We start from the raw sequence: 18,560 nt of genomic DNA, 5'->3' as shown, positions 1-18,560 counted from the left end.
GGAAGGACGTGGAGGTGTGTCAAGTGTTCGAGCGTTCACGTGATTGGGTCATGCAATAGATTTGAGAATGGTGAATGACGATTTGGGAGTGAAAGGGCTCATAAAGTTTGTGAGAAAAAAAAGGGTAAAAACAAATAAGATTGAAATGTATGTAAAGGGGTAGGGATTGGATAGTGTTCATCTATGTTGCATCCTAGTGTGTCTAAGGTATTGGATAAACAAGACAAAGATGTTGGCTATTCAAGAGTGTGTGTTCTTAGTCCTCTTCCACATTTGTGTACTAAGGCTTCTTGGACTTAGGAATGCCTTCAAGCATCCAAGGTTGTAAGAGACATTTTATCAAACACTTTAGCTCTTGACTCTTTCATGTCTTTGATTAGAGTTTAGGATTTGAAGCTTGACACAATCATAGTTCCTATGGACTTCTTAAAAGAACAATAGGATAGTGTGTAGCTTATGTGTTTGATAAAATTCCTCTTAGAGCTTTGGATGCTTGTAGGCACTCCTTAGTCAAGAAACCTTAGTACACAAGGGTGGAAAAGGACTAAGACAACACACTCTTGAATAGCCAACATCCTAGCATTCCCTGATCCATTACCTTAGTCACACTACAATGCAACATACATGAACACTATCCAATCCCTACCCCTTTTACATATTTGCAGAACTCCTTTTTACTTTACTTTACTCTCTTACAATCAAACCAACCTTATGAACTCCTTTCATTCACAATCCACCCAACACCACACTCGAATCCAATGCATGACCCAATCAAGTAAACTCCCGAACACTTGACACACCTCCGCGTCCTTCCTTCGAGACCGGCACTCGGGGAGTCACTGACTTTCCGTTTTAACATAAATATCTTTTGACGAATCACCCCACGTAAAACTGCTTCTTCACCTATGTTTCACTAAAGTGTGAATGACTTGGGAATTATGATAAATCACCTCAAGGTCAATGCGATCATGGTTCCAAAAGAGGAGGAGACCACTAGCAAATCCCAAGGGATCAACTAGAAAATGATTATTATAGCCTAACGAGGCGGCTACCGCAATCATACTATCGGCTTTCTAAGAACGAATCTCAAGAAGACAAAGGGCATCCGCTTTAGTCGTATTGAGGAGCTCTTTGACGAACCTCTTAGCACGACTGTTAGCAATACCCCTACAATTCCAAGAAATAACTTTCATTGGGAAACAGCCGGGGGGAGGGAAGCTGAATTACCGCCTTTCCTAGGCGTAAAACCTTTAGGAGCCCCCGAGCAAGAAATGGGAGTACCACCCCCACGCGAAGCATTCGCAGCAAATGAAGTGCTACAAAAATGGAACACATTGGAACCACCACTAGGGTTAGTCCCCTCTTTCGAAGCAGACTGGCCAGAAGGCTTGGTGAAACCACCTCGGTTCCCCCCTCTGCCATTATTCCGAGGCGCCGTAGAGCTACTGCTACGTCTCCAAGAATGAGGTGTGCGGCCGCCATGGGAATTTTGGCGAGTGGAGGTCGATGGATCCTGTTGCGGGAGGAGGGGTGGGAGTGGGGTGAGCAGGGGCCTTACCTCTGGAGTTGTCACCTTTTCCCGTTGGGGTTTTTTATTTTCCTCTTGGGTTGGTGTCATGCACTGGAATACCTCCATTCTCAGCTAGCGCCGCAAACTGATTGGAGGAAGCTGCATGTTTCTCGCCCGTCTTTTTTTTTCTACTTCTAGGGCGTTTTTTGCTTAGCCTGCTTAGACTTGTTTTGGATGAGCATCCAAAGTCCGAAACCCCTACTAGGAGACATGACAGCCTTGGGAGGTTGAGTCTTCTCTGCAACCTTGTTTGAACCTTCCGATTCACTAGTTGGAACGACATTGATGTCAATACCGGAAGATTCTGCTGGTTTTGGATTTTTCAGAGGGAAATCTTGTTCTCTATGGCCTACTACACCACAACCGAAGCAGACCACGTGGAGACCCTCGTACTCTACCATTTGAACGTCATTTTGAACCAAAACCTCAGCCGCTAACGGCTTTTCAAGATCGACCTCCATCGCCGCCCTTGCGAATTGACCTTTCTCCGTTGCTGCTGTCGTGCGATCCAGTTTCAACGTTTTTCCCAAATTCTCCAGTATCGATTTGATGATGTCGTCTCTAAAGTATTCCATCGAGAGTTCCGGGAGTCTCACCCACACCGCCATCTTTGAAAGTTTCGTTGTTCTCGGTTTGTACTCCAGAACCCATCGCTGAACCACCAGGTAATTGTCAAAAACTTTCCAATGACCATCAAGAAGCACGTGAAGATAATCCTTCTTGTTGTCGAATCGGACCACGAAACAACCGTATCCTATATCGTCGACGTTGTAGACTATTTTTTTTTAAATCACCTACAACGTCAGCTATTTGCAAATAGCTGACATTGTAGGTTTTTTTAAAAAATATATATATATTACATACAACGTCGATTATTACTAATAACCGACATTTTATTTGTTGTTTTTTTAAAAAAAAATATTTCATTTAGTTTTCAATTTACACCCAAAACTTGCTCAAATATATATAGGTATCTCAATCACATCCAAAACCTGTACAATTTATATTTATAATATCAAATAATATCAAAATTAATAAAAGTAATAAATCACACAATTGGTACTAATTAATAATACATTTTCAATAAAAAATCATCAATATCAATTAATAAAAGCAATAAATCTTCTCCCAAACTTAGTACTAAAAGCAATAAAAGCAATAAATCTCACATTAGTACTTCACTTACTAATGCAATATATTAAACAATTCATCAATGAAGTACTTGGCCCATGTGTCTCTAACTCCATTAATCTCTTGTTGGTTGTAGCTCAATAGACCAACTCTCTCCACTATCTATAATGTTGAAAAGTAATAAATAATTAGTAAGCTAAGCTAGTACTTTTAAAATTTGAATGAGAAATGTATTTTATTAAATTACTTGCCTTATCCATTCCTTCGTATGCTTCTTTGGAAAGAATTTCAAACATGTACTTCATCACATAATACATGCATTCGGTACTTCCAACTTGTTTGGAACACTATATTTGAATTAAAATACAATTAAGAATTTATTTAATAAAAAAATAAAATATATGTAGTTTTAGAAATGTATAAAATACTTACAAAACAATTAATCCATGTTGGTTGACGATTTGTTTTCTTTCCTTTCGAATATAATGTTGATTTCACACACCTATAAATATAAGAGATATGTAAATAGTTTATGGCATCGTACTTTATATATAATAACTATTAATTAGTTATAAGTTTACCGACGTTTCAACTATGTCTTTAAAGTCCTCACGTGGTTCGCCTGCAATGGAATCAAACCAATAGATTTCATATAATTGTGGACAAATTGTCATCAACATCCAATGTCCACTACAAACAAATAATTTATTAGTTGTAAGTAAATATAATATATAATAAAAGTACATTATATTTAAGTTATTTTATTTGAAGCTATTAGAACTTACTTTAAAACATACGGGGCTAAATAACATTTTTTTCGGTCCATATTGCATGGTGACATTTATATACCCTGTTCGTTCTTCTCTAGTCATTAATTTTGGTTGAATGCAATACGGATCTAAAAAGCCGTACGCGGTCTTTGATGCCAAACGAAATTCGTTAGACACCTATTAAAAAAAAATACATCCAATCATATATATTACTAATATAATAGTTTCAATAAATGAAATGAAAATTATTATAAACAAATAATAGCAAAGAACTTATTATCTTATAAAGAACTGCAAACAAGAAATATCTAACGTCTCCATATTCAAAAAACACATGATCTCCAACTTCTCAAGGTGTAACTCATATTCAATGTCGCCCACAATACCACACGACATATTAATTACAAGATTTTGTTTTAGATTCCGAACAACTTTATATGCCTCTTGACATAAAGGACTCAAAGAAGTCGGATCAGCTATAGTCAAATCAAGAGAAGATTGTTGCACAATAGATTCATAAGTCAATTTGGACATTCTTTTAAACTGTTCAATATAAGTAACAATTACTATTTTTAAAAAGTAAATTAAACACTTTTTAAAATCCAAAAGTTTTGAGAATGCATACCTCATCAGCTTGACTACATAACTCTACCAGCTTCTTTGACCAAATGACAAAGTGATGCATTGCAGCACCTACTAGCTGAACCTCATCGGTAGGGAATGGTACCTTTGCTCTTGGATCAATAATCTTATCCATGTTTACCTTCACTTGATCTACATTTAATTCTACCCCGTGAACCTTTTCACCCTTGTAAGCTATCGCAAATGCCACTACACGTCTAACGGGATCTTCCAAATACAACTGGCATCGTGCTCCTAACTACATCAATTCATATTTAAAAACCAGCTAAAATGTTTTTAACATATAATAATAATAAGATTATAAACGATTACTTACAGCCGGTAACTCAGCAAAAGGGTCTCGAGAACTAGCTTTTTCACTGTGAGATTGTGGCTCGACATCTACATATATGTCATCTTCCCGCCTTGATTGTGCAGCTTGAGATATGGGAGTCTGCATCAAACTAAATTGCTTCCTCATCTCATCCATGCTTGCTTGAATTTGTTTAGAAAACTCCTCTTGCATTTCCCTTTTTTGACTGGCTAATGCCTCAATAACTGCAGCTTTAATCATTTGTTTAACTTCTGGTGTAGGCGTCTGGCTTTGACGACATTTTGCATGGCCAAAGTAGCTTTTTTAACCCATGCCCTCTTCCCATAGCTCTAACACGTCCACAATGCTCATTAGTACCTATGGCATTAGACAATATATCTTGTCTACCCGTCTCAACAAATTCTTTTTGAGAAGCTTGCAAAGTGAGAGAATCCTAACATATATAAACAATATTGAATAAGGATTACTATTATATTTTGTTCAATTTATTGAACATATATAACTATTAATGTAAAAAATTTAACATATTTACTTACAATTTTTTCCACGACCAATCTAGTCGCTTCGTTGCGAATATTTCCTGATCCATTCTTGCCCTTTTCCACTTTTCAAAACATCGGCACCCTAAACTAAACATAATCAACCTCCCATATCTCTTCAATCACACCATTATATGACAACTCTGCAATCACAATATTTTTATCTTTCGAACTACTGAAATACATTGAATTTGCAACGAAAGAAACTCCACTGTTTTGCATAGTGCTCATTTCATCTTGCTCTTTTGTATAAAAAAAAAACTCATTAATATCATATCCAGTATAACATATGACTTGCATACTAGGACAATCAGCTAACCATCGTATAGTTTCATAAACATTTTTATCTTTAAGAACTTTATTTTTGAACCAACTAATAAAATTACAATTATGTTCGCTCACAATCCACATGTCTACCCTAGGACAATCAGCTTCTTGGACTTTGCTCTTTAATCAAGGCATTATGTTCATCTAAATATAGCTCAACTTCACTTGTATTATGCAAGATGTACAAATGTGCTTGCTCAACATCTTTACGAGGCATAGTTTGCACATTGGTTCCTCGAGTAACTTTCCCAGCAATTCTTCATTCTTGTCGATACTTAGAAACACCAATAGCTTCTACCCCCACCAAGTATTCAGTACAAAATTCAGTAACCTCCTTAACAATATAGCTTTCAACAATAGATGCTTCTGGTCTACATCGGTTCCTCACATAACCTTTTAACACTTTCATGTACCGCTCAAATGGGTACATCCACCTCAAATAAGCACGACCGCACTGTCTTATCTCTCTTACCAAATGTACAAGCAAATGAACCATGATATCAAAAAATGAAGATGGAAAGTGCATCTCTAGTTGACACAATGTAACAATAATGTCATTTTCCAATTAATCTAATTTGTCTGGATCAATAACTTTTCCATAGATAACATTGAAAAATAAACAAAGCCTTATAATAGTATATCTCAACTTTTTAGGCAATATACATCTAACAGCCACTGGCAATAGTTGTTGCATTAAGGCATGGCAATCATTAGATTTCAACCCCACCAATTTTAAATCTTTCATATTCAAAAGTGTTCTGATATTTGATGAATACCATTGCAGTACCTTCATTCCACGTAAATACTCATAAAAACTTATTTTCTCCCTTCTTGATAAGGTATGAGCAGCTGGAAGCAAATATGTCTTCTTATCCCCTTGGCGTGGAGCGAAGGTGAAAGCAAAAAGCCTTTTTTAATCTCATATAAGGTGAAATCTATCAAGAAACCTCTAGTGACCAATGTAAATTGTATTTCTACCATGAACAAGTTGATAATAGCATATATTATCTTCACAAATAGGGCATGCCTTATGTCCTTTGACACTATACCCATACAGGTTTCCATAAGCTGAAAAGTCATTTATTGTGCAGAAAAGCATAGCTTGCAACTTAAAATTCTCTTTCCGGTATGCATCAAACACTAGCACACCTTCATCCCACAATTTTTTCAAGTCTTCAACCAAAGGTGCCAAAAAGACATCTATATCATTACATGGTTGTTTTGGCCCAGATATCATCAAACACAATAATATATATTTGCGTTTCATACACAACCAAGGATGCAGGTTATAAATCACCAACATTACTGTCCACGAGATATGCTTACTACTTATGTTTCTGTGAGGGTTCATACCATCAGTACAAAGTCCAAGTCTAAGACTTCTATACTCATGGCCAAATTCAAGAAAAGCATTATCAAAGGTTTTCCATTGTGGAGAATCAGCAGGGTGCCGAAGCTTGCTATCATATATTTTTTTATCTGCATGCCATGTTAAGTTTTTCGCGTCACTTGGATTTGCAAACATACGCTTAAATCTTGGAAGAATTGGGAGATACCACAAAACTTTAACCGATGGCCCTTTCAAACTTGCCTTACCAATAACATGCTCTCTTGTTTTGTACCGAGATGCCCCACAAATTGGGCATGCATGCAATTCTTTGTAATCATTCCTAAACAATATGCAATCGTTAGGACAATCATGTATCTTTTTATACTCCATACCCATGGGACACAAAATTTTCTTGGCATGATATGTACTCTTCGGAAGTTCATTATGTTCTAGAAACATATCTTTTAATAACCCAAGTAAAGCTGTAAAACTCTTGTCGCTCAATCCATTTCCAGCTTTTAAGTTAGATAATTTCAAAACAGCAGATAACCGAGTATATTTACTACACCCTGGCCATAAAGGTTGTTTTGAATCACTTAATAATTCATCCAACTAATTTGATCGATCGGTGAACTCTTCTCCAACATCGTGAAACATTTCATTCAACCGATCTTCATACTCATCATCTTCATTTGCTTCGCTGTCAACATAAATGTTAGATGTACTAGTTCCTCCCCCCCCCCCCCTTCACTGTGTCATATGACGTTTTGACAAGTCCAAAAATTCTTTAACTTCGTCATCATATTCCTTACTAATCCGAGAAGCATTCATCCAACTTTTATCTCTGACAAGTCAATCTAAAATAATATTAACTCTAATTAATCTTGTGTTAACATTTAATCATTGATTCAACAAATATAATAACTAAAACTAACTTAAGCACAGACCACGGTGTGGCTAATCACCGGATGTATAAGAGAAAGCCAAAAACATAAATAAACATAGAGCATGGTGTGACCAATCTAAAATCATCATAATATAATAACTAAAATTAATTTAAACATAGACCAGTGTGCCTAATCACCGGATGCATAAGAGAAAACCGAAAACATAAATAAGCACAGACCACGGTGTGGCTAATCACCAGATGCATAAGAGAAAGCCAAAAATATAAATAAACATAGAGCATGGTGTGGCAATCTAAAATCATCATAATATAATAACTAAAACTAATTTAAACATAGTCCACAGTGTGCCTAATCACTAGATGCATAAGAGAAAGCCGAAAACATAAATAAGCACAGACCGCAGTGTGGCTAATCACCGCATGCATAAGAGAAAGCCGAAAACAAAAATAAACATAGAGCATGGTGTGGCAATCTAAAATCATCATAATATAATAACTAAAACTAATTTAAACATAGACCACAGTATGATTAATCACCGGATGCATAAGAGAAAGCCGAAAACATAAATAAGCACAGACCACAGTGTGGCTAATCACTGGATGCATAAGAGAAAGTTGAAAACTTAAATAAACATAGAGCATGGTGTGGCAATCTAAAATCATCATAATATAATAACTAAAACTAATTTACACATATACCACGGTGTGGCTAATCACGGGATGCATAATAGAAAGCCGAAAACATAAATAATCATAGACCACGGTGTGGCTAATCACCAGATGCATAAGATAAAGCCGAAAACATAAATAAACATAGAGCATGGTGTGGCAATCTAAAATCATCATAATATAATAACTAAAACTAATTTAAACGTAGACCACGGTGTGGCTAATCACCGAATGCATAACAGAAAGCCGAAAACATAAATAAGCACGGATCACGGTGTGGCCAATCACCGGATGTATAAGGGAGAGCCAAAAGTTCGTAGGAAAATAAATAAATAAAGATCTTACCTCAACAAATATTTGTCCACGTCGATAAACAAATCTCGAATCAAACTAATCACCTACAATGGAAAGGAGGATTTGATCATAACTAAAACTATTTGTAATGTAGTATAAAGTAATGTTCTAGGAAAGAATAATCAATATACTTCAAAGCCACATGAAGGCATTGTCAAGACATTGCCAATTTTTTTAATTATAAATTAAGATATACAATAAGTTCGTAACATTATTATTAAGTCACTTATTAACATGTTAGATAGATTGTTCGTCAATAATTAAAGAGTTTATTTTCATTTTCATAAATTTCCATCAATGACTGTATGATGGATTAAGTGAGAAAATACTAAGGAATACACCACGTTTTTTTTTTATTGCAATTGATTGATCATATAAGTGAGACTTTAATGTATTGCAAAATATATTAACATTATTTACCAAAATTTGAAACAAATTAACAATAATTCGAAATATAATAATAATAATTCCTAAAACACACAATAATTTCTAAAATTCAAAATATATTAACATTAATTACCAAAATTCAAAATAAATTAACAATAAATCAAAATATAAAACCAATAATTTATAAAATTTAAAATATACACCTAATGATTCCTAAAATTTGAAATACATTAATAAATAATTCCAAAAATAATTATTTTCAACACCAATAATTCAAAAATTCAAAAATTAATTAAAAAATGAAAAAAAACTTACCTAGGCAGCGACTGAGGTGTTGCAGCAGAGGTGGAGGTGTTGCAGCAGCGTTGGTGGCCTTCTAGCAGCGGTGGCGGCGTTCGAACGATGCTGTGGTGGTGGCTGAGTGGCGGCGGTAGCGATGCCCGTAGGCGGCGGCGGTGGCGAGGCTCGTAGGTGACGGGTGGCGATGGGAGTGCGACGGCGGTGGATGAAGTCTGAAACGAAGAAAGGGGAATGTGTTCGCGTCTGAAACAGTGAAAAAAAAGTTGGATGTTTGAAGGTAATTAAAACACCTACGATGTCGGTTATTAAGAACAACCAATGTCGTAGGTGTTTTATATTTTAAAACGAAGAGATACGACGTCAACTAATCTCTTAGCCGACGTCGTATCTCTTCGCCGAATTAATTAACACAAATACGACGTCGGTTATATTACTAACTGACGTCATATACGAAATTTAAAAAACAAAAACAAAAATACACTACGACATAGGTTATATTAATAACCGACGTCGTATATATACTTTAATTTTTTTAATTCCATGTTTATAACATCGATTATTAGTGAATAACCGATGTTATAGTGTTTTAGAATTTTTTTAATTATTTAACTAAGCTTTAACGTTGGTTATTCATATAGACGACGTTATATGTTATTTCTGTAGTAGTGCCAATAAAGATAACATAGAACTAGGGGTGTAAATGAGCCGAGCGGTTCGCGAGCTGCTCACGAGCCGCTCGGTCAAAGCTCGGCTCGAGCTCGGTCAAATTCGAGTTCGAGCCGAGCTCGAGCGGCTCGTTTAATAATCGAGCCGAGCTCGAGCTCTAATGTCTTAGGCTCGTGGGTCGACGAGCCGCGAGCGAGCGATATATATATATATATATATATATATATATATATATATATATATATATATTATAGTTTATTTTTAATTGAAACATGAATTTAAAATCAAACAGGTTAAATTCGTGCACGAGCCGCTCGTCAAAGCTCGGCTCGAGCTCGGTCAAATTCGAGTTCGAGCCGAGCTCGAGCGGCTCGTTAATAATCGAGCCGAGCTCGAGCTCTAATGTCTTAGGCTCGTGGGTCGACGAGCCGCGAGCGAGCGAACTCGAGCCAAGCCTTCCTTAACGAGCTCGAGCTCGAGCCACCCTAGGTTCGAGCTCGGCTCGACTCTTTTACACCCCTACATAGAACATAGAATGACAGATGAAATATTACCCAAAAAAATCTTTAAGTTAATATTATAAAAATAAATAAAGGAATGGAGCCATGAAGGTTACCTTTTCTTTTGGCCTAGTCCTTGAGTGAGAGTTCAGTCCCCTTTCAACCTAGGGTTTAGGAACTTTGAATCACTGAAAAAACTCAAGTACACAAAAAAAAATTAGAGAATCGTTAATGGCTTTATGCCTTTATGCAGTTCAGAGGATCGAAGGAGCTGCAATCTTAGATCTAGACAACTTTAAGAGATTTTTATGGTGATTAAAGAAATACAGAGACGACGCGAGGCTTACCGGAGAGCAACTCTTGAAGGCTTGAACAATTTGGAGTTGCCCATGGTGCTCTCATTTGTTCATGAAACGTCATTTAAACCATTATCTCCACCTTTGAATGCTTTGAGCAGTGATGAAGCCTCGCTCTTGCTTCGACTTATCCTGTTCCTATCAGGCAACAGTTTATTGCTGCAATGCACCAGGATGTGCACCACCTCTCTCATGGTGGGTCTTTCTGAAGGATTTGTAGCAGCACATAAGATCCTATAGTCTGAACATACNATATATATATATATATATATATATATATATATATATATATATATATATTATAGTTTATTTTTAATTGAAACATGAATTTAAAATCAAACAGGTTAAATTCGGGTTCAAAATCAGACTCGAACTTGAGTTCGAGCATGAATTCGAGCTCAAATTCAAGCTCGAACTCGAGCTCAAGATCGAGCTCGAGAACAATCGAGTTGCTCGAGCCGAAGTCGAGCAGCTTGAAAATTGCCGAGTCGAGCCTCGAGCATCAATTTTCAAGCTCGATCGAGCTCGAGCTCGAACTCGAGCCAAGCCTTCCTTAACGAGCTCAGAGCTCGAGCCACCCTAGGTTCGAGCTCGGCTCGACTCTTTTACACCCCCTACATAGAACATAGAATGACAGATGAAATATTACCCAAAAAAATCTTTAAGTTAATATTATAAAAATAAATAAAGGAATGGAGCCATGAAGGTTACCTTTTCTTTTGGCCTAGTCCTTGAGTGAGAGTTCAGTCCCCTTTCAACCTAGGGTTTAGGAACTTTGAATCACTGAAAAAACTCAAGTACACAAAAAAAAATTAGAGAATCGTTAATGGCTTTATGCCTTTATGCAGTTCAGAGGATCGAAGGAGCTGCAATCTTAGATCTAGACAACTTTAAGAGATTTTTATGGTGATTAAAGAAATACAGAGACGACGCGAGGCTTACCGGAGAGCAACTCTTGAAGGCTTGAACAATTTGGAGTTGCCCATGGTGCTCTCATTTGTTCAATCTTTATTCAAACTTCATGAAACGGCATTAAACCATTATCTCCACCTTTGAATGCTTTGAGCAGTGATGAAGCCTCGCTCTTGCTTCGACTTATCCTGTTCCTATCAGGCAACAGTTTATTGCTGCAATGCACCAGGATGTGCACCACCTCTCTCATGGTGGGTCTTTCTGAAGGATTTGTAGCAGCACATAAGATCCCTAGTCTGAACATACTACGCATCTCATCCAAGTACTTTGGCTCCTTGATTGTCTCATCTAGAGCATCCTCAATGGGATTTCCTTCTTGGAAGTGGTACCGTGCCCAATCCGCCAAGCTCCTGTCATCATCTCCATCAGTTGGCCCCCTTCCTGTCGCCAGTTCCAAAAGGATCACTCCGAAGCTGTACACATCAGTCTTCTGATTTACTTTTCTTGTATGTGCATACTCTGAAAATTTTAAGAAGAGAAAATGTTTATAAGTGTGTGTTTGGTACAAATATTGAAATTGGAATGGTAATGAGAATTAAATACTAGGTAATGGTAATGAGTTTAAGTAAAATGAGTTAATTTGTTTGATAATAAATAGAAATTAGAATAAAAATAAATAATTAATTAATTAATTACTTAAAATATATTTTATAGATATATACACATACATAAATGTGTACATATATTAAAATTTTATATTTAATGCATATACAAAGACCTTTTATTTTTTACATTTTTCTTTCTCTTATTTTTGATTCAATTGTTCAAAAGTAGAGGAGTAAAAGGATAATAAATTTTATCATGATTTCAATAGTAGAATAACAAAACTCTGAAGTCTTAACAGCCTCCAGCCATTGTGCTGATGAGTACTTATGTAAGTCTTAGCATACTAAAATTAACATATTGTGACTTACCAGGAGCTATATAGCCAAAAGAACCAGCAACTGCTGAAACTATGTTGGGCTGTCCATGCTTGTTCAACATTCTGGCTAGGCCAAAATCTGCAATTTTGGCATTGAACTCAGAGTCCAGAAGAATATTGCTGGATTTCACATCTCTATGAACAATGGGTGGCGAGCAGTTGTGATGCATATAGCAGAGCCCCTTAGCAGTTCCAATCGCGACACGAATCCTTTTAGGCCAATCAAGGATTAATTGTCTTTGAAATGAACCCGAATTGCCAGCTGATCTTCTCTTTGGGTGAAGCCATAGATCCAGGCTGTGATTTTCCATGTATTCGTATACAAGCAGCTTTGATTCTTCACTTGAGATGCAACATAGGAGCTTCACTATGTTGGTGTGGCGAATTGTGCCCAGTGTCTCAACTTCTGCTATAAATTCCTTCTCAAGCTTCTCGTCCAACTTTTGGCTGTTCCAAATCCTCTTCACCGCAACGTTTTCACCAGAGGACTTACCTATTGGCACCACATACACTATCCCTGATCCCCCAGTACCAACCACATTGTTTTCTGCTAAATTTGGTAAAATGTTTGACTCTGTGAAGCTTATTGTGTGGAATGCTGTGAGCTTCCAATTTGGAACCAATCTTTTCTTCTTCCTTTTTCTGTGACTTCTGAAGGAATACCATATATACAGAATGGCCACTAGAAGTAAGAATACCCCTATAGTTCCAAGAATAGCAATAAGTTTGACTGAAACTTCGCCCGAACTTTTATTGTTTGACTTGCAATCCCTGAGGTGTAATGAGGGGGTATCAGCACAAAGATTGGGATTATTCAAGAAGCTCTTGTTAAAAGCTGCAACTTCTAGTTCTTCTGGGATTTTGCCCGAAAGGTGATTAGAAGACAGATTGAGTGCTGATAGCCTTAACCGTCCTATTTCAGATGGGATTTCTCCAGAGAATTGATTTTCAGACAGGTCTAACTGAACAAGGTTTGGTAAAAGGCCAAGTTCTGGAGGGATATTGCCAGAAAGCTGATTTCTGCTGCAATTCAATGTGTCCAATGACTTCCAAGAGGTAATATTTGATACAAAATTTCCGGAAAGCCGATTCCTATCAAGCAAAAGAGTTGATAAAAATCGAAGAGCTGTGAGTTGTTGAGGGATGTTACCAGTAAAAAGATTATTGCTTGCCCTGAAGACACCAAGATTGCTCCAAGAAGAAATCCCAGTTGGAATTTCACCTGAAAACCTGTTGTTGCTGATATCAACCAGAGATAAATTTGATGCCACTTTCTGTGGAAGCTGACCAGTGAATTGGTTATTGTTCATCAACAACCTGTTCAAATTCCTTGCTGTCCACAAACCTTCAGGAATTGTACCAGAAAGATTGTTTCTCTCAACCCTGACTCCTTTCAAGGTGTTGCAATCCTCAAGTGATTTTGGCAGCTGACCTGTGAGATTGTTGTTAAAGACAATCAAACTAGACAATACCTTGTTAGAACACAAACCCTCTGGTAGTGATCCTGTAAGATGGTTTGTAGATACATCGAAAGTATTAAGCTTTGAAAATTGGCCAAAGACCATTGGGATTTCACCTGAAAGATTGTTAGTGTATAAGCAAACATCCCTCAACGCCGGTAACCTACCAAGACCTACTGGGATGCTTCCACTTATGTTATTCACTGATAAGTCTAAGAATTCAAGGGCTGTCATGTTACTGATATTTGCAGGGATTTCTCCAATCAGATTTGCCTGATTTATCGACAAGTTTCTCAGTTTCTTCAACTGTGTAAAACTCGGTGGGATTTCCTGTGGTGTGAAACTATTCTGGCTCAGAACAAGAACTTCAAGATTCGGGAGGTTGCCAATCTCTGAAGGGAAAGAACCATTTGAAACCACTCCAGCTAGCTGAAGTTCTTTTAGCCCTTTCAGGCCTGAAATTCCAGCTGGAATTCTGCCCACGAACCAGTTAGAAGAAAGATTAAAAACCTCAAGATGAGGCGAAAGCCGGCTAATATCATCAGGGATGATGCCACTGAAGTTGTTAAAAGAAAGGTCCAAGTATTCAAGATTAGAACAATTGTAGAGAAGTGTAGGAAATGATCCCGGGATATAGTTGTGGTTGAGATCAAGAAAAGTCAGATTTTTCAGGTGACAAATGAAGGGTGGGATTGTATCACTGATTAGTAGCCAAACAAGCTGAATTCCGGTGACTATTCCATCTCTGCAGGTAATTTCCGGCCAGGTACAATGATCTGATGATGACTTCCAGTGGGAGATGTTTGGTGGATTTGAGAAGTGCTTCTTTAAATCAAGAAGAATTGATCTTTCTGGATTGATACTACTGGTTTGGGATTCTCCATAGAAGGGAAAACTGAAGATGAGGATTGTGAGGATGCAGAAGTTAATTTGGGTTGATATGGACATTATGTTTTTGGGTATGAGATTTTCTTGAACTGAGGTTATTTGTTCTTGTAATGGTGACAAACAATTGAACTCAGGTTATTTGTAAAACAATTACAAATTCTAACCACTATACAATGCAATCAATTTATTAATATATTTATTTATTCATTTGATATTAATATTAATATTAATACGGTAAAATAAATTCTCTAGGCCTGTTTTAAAAAAAAAAAATTCTCTAGGCCTTTCTCAATAGTGAAGATTTTGGTGTCATTTTTTACAAATTTTTGTAGGTGTAGTTAGGAAAGAGAAAATAAGGGTGGAAAAAAAAATAAAACAAAAAAAAAACAGAAAAAAAAAAGTATTTACGCGAACTGCACCTCAAGTACGTTCGGCGCACCGGAGAAAAATCACCAAAATTCCACCTCTCACATTTGTTAAAAATTTCCTCTAATTTTTTATTATTTCAAAATTCCATTAAAACCAATAAAGGGAGATGGCGTTAGAATATATATATATATATATATACCATTGACTTGTAACAACCATTTCAAGTCTTCGCATGTGTCCCGTGTTTTTAGTCCTAGTCGTCCACTGACCATATGCTTTCATATCTTCCGCAAATAATATCCATTTTGTTCCTTTGACTATTAGATAATACGTAATTTAGTCCATCGACAATAAAAGTATCCAAGTTAATCCTCTAGCTTATAAAATTATACCAAAATTGATCCTCTGTTATAATCGTCATCCATCCGCCGTTAAAATTTAAAAAAAAAAAAAAAAAAAGGAAAAANAAAAAAAAGGTAAAAGCGTTATTTTCAATAGTCGAGAGACCAAAATGGGTACTTAATAGTCAAGAGACCAAAATGGGTAATATTATTATTAGTATTATTACTAGTTTTATACGCGCATTGCGCGTATGGGTTAATGCCCAATGTTTATATTTAAATAAATATTTAAAAGTATATCAATGCAATATTATATAAGAGAAGTTTATATATGGGTAATTGATGAATGTCGAATTTTTTTATTTAAATATCTAACTCAAAGTATATGAATCCAAGATAATATAGAAAATTCATTGCAACCTTGTAAAATCGATAGTCTAAATATTTAGTCTAAAAATGATAGTCTAAATAAATACTACTTTTCGTTTGAATTTTTCTAAGTGTCCTTAATTCTCTTTTGAGTAACATTGTCATTGTCTTCATCTTTACTATTTGTTCTCTTCATTTTTGTTGGTAGTGTTATTTGCAATTTGGTTATTGTTGGTAGCATAGATGACAACGTCATGCAATGAGATTATGATATAGGAGCTATGGACTTTCCTTTAGGTGTTCTGCTTGGGGTTCAGTTGGTTCAACCATTATTGTTGAATGAGTTATTGTGGATAAAGAAATCCCTAGTTTAAGAAAAAAGATTAAATAAATTAATAAAAATTTGAAAATTTAAAATATTATATATTCCAAAGATATTAAAAGGTAGTTTCTCGCTTCAATTTGCTGGGTAATGGATTATTTGAATACTTTCATTGTCCACAAATCCCCAAGTAGTTAATATGATTGATTTCAAACTATTCTTTTTTATTTTTTTCATGGTATTAAAGAAATACATATGTATCATTTTTGATGTAACTACTAATTATTTAATTCAATAAGAGTAAAATAGAGCTATTCCGCTTCAATTTGTTGGGTTATTTGAGTACACTCTTCGTCAACCAATCTCCAAGTAGTTAATATAATTAGCTTCAAATTATTTTAAAATTTTTTTTCATAGTATTAATAAAATACTTGGTAAATAAATATATAACATTATTTTGTACTATAACTTTGATATTTAATTGCAAGATATTGTAAAAATAAGATAATGAACAATATAATGAATATCAATTGATAAATTTGAATGTAAAGAATCTTTGCATAAGAGAAAATAAAGACAATATAACTAATGAAATTATTTCTCTTATTTAATTTAACTTTTTGATAATGAATAATTTTTTCAAATAAAGGTATTGTAGACACATAATTCTAAATTAAAGAAATACATATGTATCATTTTTTGTTGTAGCTACTAATTTATTTAATTTAATAAGAGTAAATAGAGTGAGAAACTTAATTATGTCAAATTTGATTGAGATGAGGTTCGAACCTAAGATCTTTCTTATAGAAATTAATGGGTAAGTTAAAAGTTAACAGAATATTAACGGAGAAGAGAATATTTAACGGAAAACTTAACGGATAATCATAAAAGTAAGGTTAAATTAGGCAATCTCTATTAATAATATTAGTCTGAATTATCTTAACCATCTATTTGATTAAATAATTTATCTGAACCATCCATTTGATTAAATAATTTGACCGCCATTTTTTCTACCCATTTTAGGCCTAACTCTCTTTGGCTCTTATTAGTATAGTAGATTATTATTATTATTATTATTATTATTATTATTATTATTATATTTGATATTCCGACAAGGTCTTCCGCCACCATATTACTTCCTACGTATTATTTTTTAAATTAAAATGTAAACTACTAAAGTATGTGTGTTTGTCATTAAATGTGGTGTGCGTTAATTGACTAAAAAAAACTAATGAAATCTCAACTTATTTTCCTTTAGTTAAATAAACATATAATTTGTTTAATATAAAAGTACGTAAGATTCACAAGCTTGTCTTGATTATGGGTGTGTAAGATTCCGTAATTTTTGGTTAACTGATCGAATCGACAAAGTTTGATTAACAATTTTTTTAATGAACTTTATCGCTTCGGTTAATGATTAAATGTTTTTTAAAATTTCGGTTAACGGTTAATTGTGTTCGAAATTGTCGGTTAACTATTTTTAATTGAACTTTTTCGTTTCGGTTAATGGTTAAATGTTTTTTTAAAATTTCAGTTAATGGTTAATTGGGTTCGAAATTGTTGGTTAACCATTTTTTACTGCAATTTTTCGGTTCGGTTAATAGATATCTTAAAATTTCGGTTAACGGTTAATTGGGTTCGAAATTGTCGCTTAACCGAAATTTAAATATATAAATAAATAAATAATCTAATATGTAAAATCTCTATAAATTTGTAATATTTTTATGATATTCTTTTTGTATGTATTAATTTATTTGGATTTATTATTATAGGTATTATTTTTAGGATTTAGAACTTTAGCTTTAAAAAGTTCGATTAATCTGTTAACTGACCGATTAACCGAAAAAAAAAAATTCAGTTCGGTTCGATTAACGGTGAAAGTTTTAAAAACTTCGATTAACCGATTACACAGCCTTAGTCTTGGTATACAAAATTATTATGAGACATTGTCCTAATGATGGTGATGGTGATGGTGATGGTGATGGTGATGGTGATGATGATGATGATGATGATTATTATTATTATTATTATTATTATTATTATTATTATTAGTACTATTATTATTATTATTATTATTATTAGTACCCATTTTTGTCCCTCAACTATTAAAAATGACATTTTTGCCCCTGTTTATAACGACGGATGGATGGCAATTG

At 34.9% G+C, this 18,560-nt stretch overlaps 1 protein-coding gene across 9 annotated transcripts; it reads right to left on the bottom strand.

The window, feature by feature from the left end:
• Window positions 1–2,964: 2,964 nt before the first annotated feature.
• Window positions 2,965–15,146, bottom strand: LOC116018924 (receptor-like protein kinase 5). Of its 9 annotated transcripts, XM_031258968.1 has the most exons (12): window positions 12,648–15,146; window positions 11,704–12,192; window positions 11,473–11,544; window positions 9,255–9,482; window positions 8,544–8,596; window positions 4,963–5,108; window positions 4,430–4,859; window positions 4,097–4,351; window positions 3,487–3,648; window positions 3,287–3,391; window positions 3,134–3,203; window positions 2,965–3,048 (listed from the first exon to the last, which is right to left on the bottom strand). In XM_031258968.1, exons 1-2 carry the CDS (start codon window positions 15,061–15,063, stop codon window positions 11,774–11,776), a joined length of 2,835 nt encoding a protein of 944 aa, XP_031114828.1. In that variant the 5' UTR covers window positions 15,064–15,146; the 3' UTR covers window positions 2,965–3,048; window positions 3,134–3,203; window positions 3,287–3,391; window positions 3,487–3,648; window positions 4,097–4,351; window positions 4,430–4,859; window positions 4,963–5,108; window positions 8,544–8,596; window positions 9,255–9,482; window positions 11,473–11,544; window positions 11,704–11,773. The 9 variants fall into 9 exon arrangements, 7 of the variants coding, with proteins under 7 accessions (XP_031114828.1, XP_031114833.1, XP_031114829.1 ...); XR_004098630.1 differs by lacking the exons at window positions 11,473–11,544; window positions 11,704–12,192; window positions 12,648–15,146 and adding exons at window positions 10,522–10,593; window positions 10,753–10,814 and having other exon boundaries at window positions 4,963–7,479; XR_004098631.1 differs by lacking the exons at window positions 11,473–11,544; window positions 11,704–12,192; window positions 12,648–15,146 and adding exons at window positions 10,522–10,593; window positions 10,753–10,814 and having other exon boundaries at window positions 4,963–7,479; window positions 9,255–9,451.
• Between the last annotated feature and the right edge of the window lie 3,414 nt (window positions 15,147–18,560).

The sequence above is a fragment of the Ipomoea triloba genome, chromosome 5 (genome assembly GCF_003576645.1).
Source record: "Ipomoea triloba cultivar NCNSP0323 chromosome 5, ASM357664v1".
Lineage (NCBI taxonomy): Eukaryota > Viridiplantae > Streptophyta > Magnoliopsida > Solanales > Convolvulaceae > Ipomoea > Ipomoea triloba.
Note: the sequence above shows the minus strand (reverse complement) of the source record. Positions and strands in the feature narration are given on the sequence as shown.